Raw genomic sequence first — 12,273 nt, 5'->3', positions numbered from 1 at the left:
ACCCAAAACATATAAGAATCCAGAGGGGGAACTGTTTGGGGGGGGGGAGAAATCACATATATTAGATAAAAGATCATTCCAAAATATGGGCAGATTTTTTTTTTTAAGTTACAAAACGATGCAGGAACAGAAAGAAGAAGCATGATGAGCAAATTGAACTGGATTGAAATCTGAGGATATTGCTGTCGTAGGTTTGTGAGTCAAAATATTACAACGCAGCATTACAATAATTTAAAATAATTTTTTTCTCCACAGCAGTTTGTTTTCCCTTCAGATTCTATCATTCTTTTGCCTTTTAATAAGCTTCAGAGCTGAATTTAATACTCTTTAGCGTTATCTATCTCAGCCTGCAGAGACTTTAATTCTATTTTTTTTAAGGACATTAAAAAGGATGAAAATTGCCTGGCCTCTCTGAACCAATTCTCATCTCAATTTTTGTGTGGTCCGATCTCCAGCGTCAAAAATCTAAACTCTTGCTTAGAGCCAAGGTGATTAAGGGGAGATATTGAAGATATATAGAACAGACATAGAGCTTGGAAAATGTGAACAAAGTGGGGTTTTTTTTGTCCTCTTTCACATTTTATGTTTTCACTTAAACGGAGCCCACAGAGACTCAGGATGATGGAGGAAAAAAGAATCTTAGTTAATGAGAACATGAATTCTGCTGGTACATGGAAGGGAAAGGAATGGAATAGAATAGAATTACAGAATAGAGAAGAGAAGAGAAGAGAAGAGAATAGAGAGAAGAGAAGAGAAAGAATGGAATGGAATAGAATAAAATGATTACAGAAGAGAGAATGGAATGGAATAGAGAATAGAATAGAATAGAATAGAATAGAATAGAATAGAATAGAATAGAATAGAATAGAATAGAATATAGAAGTAGAGTAGAGTAGAGCTGGAAGGGACCTTGGAGGTCATCTAGTCCAACTCCCTGCTCACCTCACAAATGTCTCACTTAGCAACATAAATTTTGGGCTCTCTTGTCGTAAGTTGAGGACCACCTATAGTATTAGGTGTGTGGGTGTGAATACATAAAACATGTAAATTAAGCACTCAGTTAGACTCAGAGTATCTCAGTCCCAGACTGACAGTTTAAAAGGGCTTAATCAATCCCCTGCACCACACACGCAGTTGCATCGAAAAAAATGTTTTCGTTGAATTGTTTGTCATTATTTTGGAGTAATTATCTTTTTAAAAAGGAATATGGGCTCGGTGCCGGCTAGGTCTTTTGAACTGGGTTTCTTGAGATTTCCACTTTTTTATATGAAATGCCAGAATGCAATCACCAAATAGATGTAATTATATCATTAAGATAAGGAAAACTTCATGGAACAATAAACTGTTTTAGTGTCTTCCCTCCCCTTCAATTGGTCTTTCTTTGTTCTCTTGTCTCTTCTCCTTCCCGCTGCAAATTAATTTAAAAATATTATTCTATTTTTAAAAGGGGTTAAAATAGCCGGGACTGGGTAACGGGCTATCCATTTCAGTCAATCAAAAAAGTTGCTTCTATTTCAGCAATGAGAATAGAAATAGAGATTTTGCCAAGCTTGGTTGCTGGCTTTATTTTATTATTTTATACTTTACCTTTACTTTACTTATTTTATTTTTTATTTTAGTTTCCTCATTATTTGTTTTCTTCTTCTTCTTCTTCTTCTTCTTCTTCTTCTTCTTCTTCTTCTTCTTCTTCTTCTTCTTCTTCTTCCTCATCATCATCATCATCATCATCATCATCATGTTTATTATTATGGTTATTAATATTATTATTAAATGAAGAAACTTGATGCTGAAAAGCAGAGATTCGTAGAACTTTCTAACCACAGTTAGATATTGTAGCATTCAAAGCGGCTGTGAATTTTGGAATCATAGCAGGATCTGTTGTGAAGAAACCGGCCACTGTGTTGTAATGGTGGTGGATCTTTTGAACAAAGCTTGCTATCAAGTTCTTGGGAGATCTTTGGGAGATCAGGATTAAGATATTGATCAGGTTTTGCCCCAGGGCAATTGCCGAAGATGTCTTAGCAGTTCAGATCAGTTCAAAATTTTAGATCAGGCATGTCCATCCTTGGCAACTTTAAGACCCATGGACTTCAACTCCCAGAATTCCCCAGCCATCTGCTTCCTAAAAGTTGGGAAAACTCAAGACACCCATGGAGCCATCATGTGCATTGATGCGCAGCCGATGCACACAAACTGCAGGTTGGTGTTTTTCAACCAGCAAAACACAACTTTTTCAAATTTAAGATGGGAGGACTTCAACTCCCAGAATGTTGGCTGGGGGATTCTGGGAGTTGAGATCCACATATGCTAGCTGGGGAATTCTGGGAGTTGAAGTCCTCAAGTCTTAAAGTTGCCAAAGTTGGACATCCCTGATCTGAACTGCTAACACATCTTAAACAATTTTAGATCCTTCACGCATCCTTTGGTGGGACATGGGTTAACAGGTTTACAGAAAACATGTTAAATCTCTTGGTATTTATCTCCTGAAGCCTAGAAAACCCAACGACTGGGAATCCATAAAACCAGATTTTACTTATTTATTCATTGTACATTCCTTGATAAGCCCTTTAGAAGGATTGGAGCATCTGTTTGTTTTTGGAGAGATTCAGATTAGACCTTTTTGCTGGCAATAAGCCTAAATGGACATATTTTATTTTATTTTTACAGTTCGGCAAACACAAGAATTCTCGTGATTGCTTGCTTTTGAGTGTGGCTTCAATTATAAGCCTTCCTCAAATATCGATTTACTCCTTGGAGTAGAATCACCTCCTTACAGAGCATGTCTATCTTTTAAATGACTTCTTGAGTTAGCATCTTGTTTTTCTTCTATTTTTTTTTTACTTTTTTATTTTTTTGGCCTATCATTTCTTTTTCTTTCCCCTTCCACTCATTCCCCATCATTTTTCTTTTAAAAAGATGCACTTTTAAAACTCTTGATTCAGAGAGTTGTTACCCTACAGGTGGTCCCCGACTTACCACCACAATTGAGCCCTCAAAATTGTGTTGTTAAGCGACAAAATAGTTAAGCCAGTTTTGCCCCATTTCGCCACCTTTTTTGTTGTTGTTGTTAAGTGAATCACTCCAACAAGTTAAAAGTTAGTCCCAAGTTTGGGAAGTGAATCCAGCTTCCCCATTGAGTTGGCTTGTCCGAACATCGTAAAAGGGGACCCGTGACCGTCATAAATATGGGCCAGTTTGCCAAGGGTCCGAATTTTGATCCCAGGGGGATGGTGCAACGGTCATAAGTGTGAAAAACCGGCCCTAAGTCACTTTTTTCAGTGCTGTTGTAACTTCAGATGGTTACGAAATGAAAGTTGTAAGTCGAAAACTACCTGTAATTTGATGCATCCTGGCCATGATAGCAGGTCAGAGGTAAAGCTAAGTTAGATATTTTAGCTGGGCTCCTGTTTTTCTAGGTAAGGGATGGTTCTATTTCAGTTTGAAGGCACGCAATGTTGTTGAGTCTTCTGAGTCTTAAAATCATGGGAATATCTAGATGAAAAGATTGCATATGTATGAAGGAGAGAACAAACTGTCGCTTGGGTCAATGGAAGAACGCAACGCATTGCGGCATCTTTTGCCGTAGGCGTTTGGAACACACATCCCATCATTCTTGACTGCCAGCCGTGGTAGCTGATAAAAGTCCAGAACATTTGGAGGGACCACGTCTTAGGGCAGGGGTAGGCAACCTTGGCTCTTTGATGACTTGTGGACTTCAACTCCCAGAATTCCTGAGCCAGCCATGCTGAGGGGAAAGGGAGAGGTTTCCAAGGAATTCTGGGAGTTGAAGTCCACGAGTCATAAAAGAGCCAAGGTTGCCTACCCCTGTCTTAGGGGGAAGGCTGGGTGAAAACCAGGTTAATTTATCTTCGGGTTACCTTTGAAACCTCAAAGCTGCACTTTTGTTTATTTGGAGATTGGTTTAGCCAATGAAAGTGGTTCAGGGCGAGGAAGCTTTCTCCAAAAGGTGTCTTTTGGGGGGGGGGGGGATAAAATTAGTTGCGGGCGGGGAAGACGAGTCACAAGAGGCGACGGTCCACAACAAAAAGAGTGTGGGAAAAGGGCTGGTGGTCTCTCAGCCTCAACCACTTGAAGCTGTGTGGACTTCAAGCTCCAGAATTGCACAGGCATATGTGATCTTCCAACTCCCAGAAGCCCTGGGGCCTGGGGGATTCTGGGAGTTGAAGCCTACTCATCTCAAAGTTGGGTTTACTGGTTGAAGAACGCCAACGTGAAGTTTGCGTGCATCGGTTGCACGCCGCTGCGCAAGACGGCTCCATGGTGTCCCAAATTTTAGGAACCCATGCCTGGCAAGACCCATGGAGGCGGCCTGCCCTCCCAAGCTTTAAACCAAGATTCAGGAATGACATGGTCCTTCTTTCTCCTCCCCTCCCCCCCTCTCTGTCTCTCTCTCTTCCCTTCCCCTTTCTGTTTGCTTCGGACGTTTCCGTTTGATTGCAGTTTCTTAATTGCATTTAACAGTGAACTCCGCTGGTTCTCCATTCAGCGTGCCTGTTGCGTGTTCAATGGAACGGCATGGGGACCGTCGGAGGGTCTGGAATGGAGTTACCTTTAGCCCCGTCTACCTGCCATGGTAAGCGGCATCCACAACAGGACTAGCCTGCCTTTTTAACACCCCCTTCCCCCCAAAGCCTTCACGTGTGCATCAAGCGCCCCCCTCCCCATCTGCTCCCTGTACCCCCTTTCCTCGCCCTTTCGCTCGGACGCAGCTTTTGCATGGCGGTCGTTAAGCAGGTGAGCACGTGTCCCTGTGGCCCATTTTAGGACTGAGCCCTGGTGGCGCAGCGGTTAGAAGGCAGTACTGCAGGCTGACTCTGCCCATTGCCTGGAGTTCAATCTTGACCAACTCGAGGTTGACTCGGCCGTCGCCTATCCTTTCGAGGTCGGTAAAACGAGGACTGCCTGTACTTGAGAAAATGCCTCCTTTTTTAAAAAAAAAAAAAATCAATCTTGCAGCAAGCCCACTCGGCGTGGGTCTTTGCAATGCACCGGGAGTTGCAACAGGCACGGCTAGCATCTCTGCTCCAAATCCCCAGAGAGGAGAGGATGGAAGGAGTAGGGCACCGTGCCAAGCAATCTGGCAAGAAGAAAAGAGAAGGAAAAAAAACAGCCAGCAAAAGGGAGTTTACCTTGAGTCAGCAAAGCTGGGGCAGAGCAAGGCTGCTGTTTCCCACCACCACCACCTAACTCCACCCCGTTGCAACAGAAGTCCCCGTCCAAGCTGCGTGCTGCGGAGGAGTTTGCTTCGCTTTCTCTCTGCGTCCCCTCGCTGCTGCGTTTCCTCCTGCATCCTTCAGCTTTAACCCTTTGCCCTGTTCTGCAAAGTGCGTTAATGGGGTGGGGTGGAAGAGAGAGACGGCCCTCCACAGGCAGTCCCTGATTTACAACCGTTTGTTTAGTGACCGTTTGGAGGGCACTGGAAAAAAAAAGCGACTTAAGAACCGTCTTTCGCCCTGAACAGTGATCATAGGGGACGTTGCAGCATCCCGGGATCACGTGATCCAAATTCAGAGGCTCAGCAACTGGCATGTACTTACGACGGTTGCCGTGTCCCGGGGCCACGCGATCCCCTTTTGCGACCTGAGAAGCAAAATGAAATGGGGGCAGCCGGCTTCATTGGACAGCTGTGTCACTGACTTAACCACGGTAGCGATTCTCTTAGCGACTGAGGCAAGGAAGGTCGTAAAATGAATGGGCCGGCGCTCACTTAAGAAATGTCTCGCTTAGCAACATAAATGTTGGGCTCCATTGTGGTCGTAACTCAAGGACTACTTGTGTTTCTCTTCTTTTTCTTTTTTTAGAAATAAGCTGCACGGACTCCACTCTGGCTGGTAGGCAAAGGCTTGTGGCTGTCACAAACGTGGAGTGAGCAAGGCTGTGGCATTATTATTTTTTTAAGTTTTATTTTTTTAAGAAAGGAATAACTCTGCAGCAGGATGTTTGTAAGACAGGCAGGCAACAGAAGCTTGAAGCTTTGGAAGGAGGAGAAATATTTATCTGTTTTTCTCGCTGGGGGGGGGGTACAGCTCCTAACTTTTGCAGCTGCAGGAAGGACCGTGTGAAACATTTAAAAGCTTCCCAGTAAAAAGGGAATATTGGCAGCTCAGGGTTGAAACAAGGGCCCCTTGGTGCTCTCTGAGCTTGGGGGGGTTATTGCAGACATTTCATGACCTAACTAGATAACATCATCCATGCTAAAGGGAGTGGGGTGTGCGGAGAGGAGGAGGAGGGGAGGAAGGGGGAGTAGGAGGAAGAGAACTGTGGAGCGTGGTTGTTTCCTTGCAGATGTTTTATGACCCAAGGAGGTAACATCATCATAGGAAGAAGGAAGTGGGGTGTGTTGATAAGGGGAGAAGAAGGAAGAGGGTTGTTGGCTCCCTTGGTGTTCTCTGAGCTCGGTGGTTTGCTTACAGACCTTTCATGACCCAACTAGGTAACATCATCAGTGTTAGAAGGGTTTGCTCTCTGTTTACATACACATCTACAGGGAAAGCCACTGCCAATAAAGAAGAATATCTGTAGCTGAGGGTTGAAATGAGGAGTCCTTGGTGTTCTCTGAGCTTGGTGGTTTGCTTGCAGACCTTTCATGACCCAACTAGGTAACACCATCAGTGTGAGAAGGGAGTGGGGTTTCCGGAGTAGAAGGGGGGAGGATTGTGCGTTCCTGGGTGGTCTCTGAGTTTGGTGGTGGGATTCAGATTAAGCCATTTCAGACAAATGACTGTCCAGTCTCTTCTTAAAAACTCCAGTGATGGAGCACCCAGAACTTCTGGAGACAGACCGTTCCACTGAATTGTTCTCACTGTCAGGAAGTTTGTCTTTAGTTCTAGGTTGCTTCTCTCCTTGATTACTTCCATCCATTGCTTCTTGTCTTGCCTTCAAGTGCTTTGGAGTATAGCTTGACTCCCTCTTCTTTGGGGCAGCCCCTGAGATACTGGAACCCTGCTATCATGTCCCCCCTTGTCCTTCTTTAAACTAGACATACCCAATTCCAGCAACTGTTCTTTATATGTTTTAGCCTCCAGCTCCTTAATCATCTTTGTTGCTCTTCTCTGCACTCTTTCCAGAGTCTCCACGACTTTTTTATATTGTGGCCACCAAAACTGGGTGCAGGATTCCAAGGGTGGCCTCACCAAGGCTTGATTCTCTCTCTCTCTTGTTCATGCAGCCTTTTGTGGGCGAGATTTCGCCATCTCTGCCTTCAGATCTGGCAGTTTGCCTGTGCTCCAAAAGAGAAGGATTTCTTTCTTTCTTTCTTTTTTTTTTGCGATCGTAACCTCAGCACAAACTATGCTTTTGCTGACTCATCTCTTATCTTAATTATTTCATCCCTTAGAGCTTTTGGGGGGAGGGGGGAGGAGAGAGAGCAAAGTAATAACTTTATCAGAAGAATGCCCAAGGTCTTGCCGAACACCACTTGAGACCATTTAAGATGGATGGGTGAGGTTGCAATTCCAGGAGAAATCTGGCCATTTTCTTCTTCTAGGGTTTTAATAAATCTCTTTGAGATGTTTTTTTAATACTATTGTTTAACCCTTTCCCAAATATAAAAGGGTTTTTAGATGCAACTTCTCCGAGGGAGCCTAATTTGTGAAGGCAAATTTCACCACCAACAAGCTCCCCTCTCCCCCCCCCAAAAAAATTGATTTTAGATCAGATTTCTTTTTGATCCAATACAGTCTGATTAGCAATGATTTGCTATAGTACAGCTAAATAGAAATTCCAAGTTTGGAGGGCAAAACTCTGCCTCCATTCCCAAGGAATGTTGTTAGGAAAAGAGACTCGTATCCTATTTTCATTCGGCCCCCGCAGGGATTGGAGCAGGGCAAGAAGCACTTGGGGATTTAATCCAGCAGAACTTGCATCACATTCTGATGTAAGCTGTGGATATTAAAGCCGTGCCCTCGATTACCAAATGGCCCATGGCGTTATTCTTTAGCTGATGGATCAGTTCCATCTGCATAGATTTGCGTAGGTGGGGAAAAAAAAAAACTTCAGAAGAAAGCCGTGGTATGTGATTTGGTGGTGCACACTTAAGTTGGTGCATTGCAGAAACGTTGAGTCAAAGGCGATTCCTTTTCCCTCGCGTTCTTAGGAGTGGAAAGGCTTCTTAAGATGAAAGCTTGCCAGTTGCAGACTTCATAAAAAGTAAAGGTTTCCCTGTCCGATTGTTTTTAACTGTAGGGCAGGGGTCCCCAACCCCTGTTCTGTGGACCGGTACTGGGCTGCAGCATGCCAGCAACCGGTCCGCGCAAACAAGCAAAGCCCCGTCCACGGACCGGGCGTTGGGGACCTCTGGTGTAAAGTTTAATGGGGCAGCTCTATAATAGCTACGTCAGAATGTTTGAGGTTGCGCTGGGCGGTAATTGTTCTACCTGGCTCCTCAAATAGCCTTTGAGTAAATCGATTTGGATGTTACATTGACCACCGATTAAAGGATTTGAATTGGATTGACCCGGTTTTTGAAATCATTGGATGAATTAGAACGAGAGCTGGTTTCCACACTTCGCCTGTTTTTAAGGCTGGAGTGAGCATATCGCTTTTCATCTTCTTGTCCCAATTTTATTATTCCTCCCCTTTTTAAATTTGACATTTTTTTTTTTTTGCCCTTTTGTTCCAGAGACTTGTGTGTTCTCTGACCTGGACCAGCTGTTCCAAGCTGTTTAATTTTTCCACCCCATTATTTCCCATCACAGAGATGTAATCAAAACAGAGGCAGACTTTTTTTATCCTCCTAGCTTGAAAGAAATAAGACACAAGACGTGCCAAGTGCCCTCCTTTGATTCAGCGGTCTTCAAAACTGAACGTTGCTAACATAACAACCGATTACAGGAAGTCCTCAGCTTAGTGACCATTCCACATTACAACAGTGCTGAAAAAAGGGACTTGTGACCATTTTTCACGCTTATGACCGTCGCAGCATTCTCCCAGGGTCACATGCTCAAAATTTGGACACTTGGCAGCTGGTTAATATTTATGACAGTTGCAGCAACCCCCAGGTCACGTGATCAAAATTCAGATGCTTGGCAACTGGCAAGTATTTAGGACGGTTGCAGTGTCCCGGGGTCACGTGATCCCCTTTGCAAACTTCTAGCCAGCAAAGTCAATTGGGGGGGGAGGCCAGATATGACTAACTTAATAAATGCAGGGTTTCAGTTAACGACTGTGGCAAGAAAAGGTCGTAGAAGGGGGCAAAGCTCGCTTACAAACCGTCTTGCTTAGCAACAGAAATTTTGGGCTCAATTGTGATCGTAAGTTGAGGACTACCTGTATCCCATTGTCGTCAGCGTCGTCCTGTGAAGTTGGAACTGTCCTATGGTGTTGGGTTGTTGTTGTTTTTTTCAGGAGAACATGGGTCTTTTGAAAGTTAGCCCACCTTTCTAGTTCCGTCACTGGATTGAACTTTCTAATCTTGAAAAAGCAAAGAGAAAGAGGGGGAAAAAAACAATAGCATCTCATGGCTACCCACAGGGGTGACAATTTTCACGTACTGGTCGTTCCTGGGAGAAGACGGATTCAAAAACCACCGAATTACATATGTTAGATCTGAGCATTGTCTTAAGCCAGTGGTGGTGGTGGTGAAACTATGGCACGCATGCCAGAGGCGGCACTCACAGCCTTCTCTGTGGGCACGCGCGCCATCGCCCCAGCAGTGTTCACCAGAATAGTGAGCACATGGCGTTTGGAAGCGACGGGGGGCAGGAAGTGAGAGAGCAAGCGGTGTTGGCCCCCCGGGGATGCCCTGGAGATGGCACTGGACTGGCCCCCGCCGCCTCAGCCCCGCCCAGCACGGGAGTCCCCAAGGCCTCGCCTCACCCTGCAGGACAAGCCTCCTGCCCACCGCCCCACCTGCCAGAGACCCCCTGGATCTCCCCCATCCCTGCCCAATAGGCATCCTCCCCCCAGAACAACATCGAGTTGGCCACGTCCACTCAGTGGGCCACACCCCCCGAGGGCACCACAATGCTGATGTGGCCCTGGCACTTTGCGATAAATAAGTGGGTTTTGGATTGCAGTTTGGGCGCTGAGTCTCTAAAAGGTTCACCATCACTGTCTTAAGCAATAGATAATTCAGGTTCTCCAGTCTAGGTCCCTGCCGGATTAGGTGAACTTTACCTCCCAGAATTCCTAGCTTGGATAATCATTAACAGAGAATTCTGGGGATTGAAGTCCATTCCTCCTTTGGGTACCTAGGAGAGGAACGGTTGTAATTCCATGCCAGTGGAGTTATGAAATGGACTCACGTTTGTTGTCCTTCTTTTCCTGTCCTCTCTTTTAGGTGATCAGGTGACCAGGAAAGGGAAGACAAGGTGGAGATGGAACTGCCAAATCATGCCAAACATTTGCTCCTGCAGCTTAACCAGCAACGAGCCAAAGGTTTCCTTTGCGACGTGATCATTGTTGTCGAAAATGCCCTCTTCCGTGCCCACAAGAACATCCTGGCAGCCAGCAGCATGTATTTCAAGTCCCTCATCTTGCACGACAACCTGATCAACTTAGATACTGACATGGTCAACCCTACCGTGTTCCGGCAAATCTTGGACTTTATTTATACTGGGAAGCTCTTAATGACTGACCAGCCCGGGGAACAGAACTTCAACGCTCTCCTCACCGCAGCAAGCTACCTCCAACTTCCTGACCTGGCGGCCCTTTGCAGGAAGAAGCTCAAACGCAGCGGGAGGTCCTTCACTGGCCGGGCTGGTGGAGCCTCCAGCGTTGGGCGGCCGCCTCGGAGTCAGAGACTTGCCACCGCTTCCGTCATCACTCGTTATTCAGGGTCAACCGAAGGGATGAAGGGCCCTCAGCCGAAGGAGATGCCAAAGGCGAAGGTCTCAGGTGATGAGGTCTTCATGAACAGTTCCAACCAAGAGAATTCCCACGCCTTGAGTAGGGGCCTGGGAGAGGGGAGTAACAGCACCAACGGGAGCTGTGTGGACCAGGAACTTGGGCTGGATCTGTCCAAGAAAAGCCCCTCCCTGCCCACTGCAGCCCCCCAAGATGAACCCCCACACAGCGAGAGTCAGCGTGGCTCCCCCCGGCCTGCCTCAGCCCCCACAGCCAACAGTGCCTCATCGTTCGAAGACGCCACCTCTGGAGCCCCTCCTGCCCTAATAGACAACTGTGAGCCCATGGAAATGGATCTGAACGAAGACCGCCAGTCTCTGCCCGAAGGCAGCCAGCGGAAGAGCCTACGTCATTCCTCGCGCAAGAAGGAGTGGATCAAGAAGGATTGCGCCTTTGACCGGAAGGAGGGTGGGGGCAAAGGCTGCGAGGAGGGCGAGGGGCTGCCCAACGGCATCCTGATGGGCCCCTTGTGCAAGTCCGCGGAGCGCAGTCTAGGCTTGAGTCCCTACGGGCCGGAGCCGCCGTTGCATGCCTGCAAAGAAGACGTGGAGAACGGCAAGGAGAACAGCGAGGACAGCGGGCAGAGCGAAAGCGAGAACGGCGGTCACAGCAGCGCCAACTACGTCTACCGTCAGGAAGGCTACGAACCCGTCGCCTTTGGGGACAACTTGTACGTCTGTATCCCATGCGGGAAGGGTTTCCCCAGCTCGGAGCAGCTCAACGCCCACGTGGAGAAACACACGGAAGAAGAGCTGTACATCAAGGAGGAAGGGACGTTTGATGATAAAGAAGAAGAAGCCGAGGATCTATCGAACCCCAACCAGCCCTACGCCTCGGAATCGCGGCCGTTCAAGTGCTCGGTCTGCGAGAAGAGCTACAAAGATCCGGCCACTCTCCGGCAGCACGAGAAGACTCACTGGCTGACGCGGCCCTTTCCGTGCAACATCTGCGGCAAGATGTTCACCCAGCGGGGCACTATGACTCGGCACATGCGCAGCCACTTGGGACTCAAGCCCTTTGCCTGCGAGGAGTGCGGGATGCGCTTCACCCGGCAGTACCGGCTGACCGAGCACATGCGCGTCCACTCAGGGGAAAAGCCCTACGAATGTCAACTCTGCGGCGGGAAATTTACCCAGCAACGAAACCTCATCAGCCACTTGAGAATGCATACCTCTCCTACATGAAGCCAAAGTCTCTCCAAGGAGCTCTGAGCCCCTCCCACCCACCCACCCACCCACCCACCTGTCCACCATAAATATCCCTTAGACTTGCTGCTTTAAAACAAACTATACAAAACACGGGACATTCGTCTCACCCTCTTCAGTCATGGAAAGTGTCAACCAAACAGAGCTTTACTTCTTTCTTTCTCTTCCCTGTTTCCCCTCCCTCCCCCCCAGTCTTTCCTCT

General features: G+C 46.8%; 1 protein-coding gene across 1 annotated transcript in view; it reads left to right on the top strand.

Moving 5' to 3' along the window:
- The window catches only part of HIC2 (HIC ZBTB transcriptional repressor 2), a 56,723-nt gene extending 44,650 nt beyond the window's left edge, over positions 1–12,073 (top strand). Inside the window, exon 2 of the mRNA XM_039332385.1 lies at positions 10,301–12,073. Within this exon, the coding sequence (XP_039188319.1) occupies positions 10,338–12,050 (1,713 nt within the window). The 5' untranslated portion in view covers positions 10,301–10,337 and the 3' untranslated portion in view covers positions 12,051–12,073. The remainder of the gene's footprint in view (positions 1–10,300) is intronic.
- The last annotated feature ends 200 nt before the right edge of the window (positions 12,074–12,273 follow it).

Source organism: Crotalus tigris, unplaced genomic scaffold (assembly GCF_016545835.1).
Source record: "Crotalus tigris isolate CLP2741 ecotype Arizona unplaced genomic scaffold, ASM1654583v1 scf7180000024461.2689607, whole genome shotgun sequence".
In the NCBI taxonomy this organism is placed as follows: domain Eukaryota; kingdom Metazoa; phylum Chordata; class Lepidosauria; order Squamata; family Viperidae; genus Crotalus; species Crotalus tigris.
The sequence above is the reverse complement of the archived record's forward strand: the minus strand, read 5'-3'. Positions and strand labels throughout refer to the sequence as shown.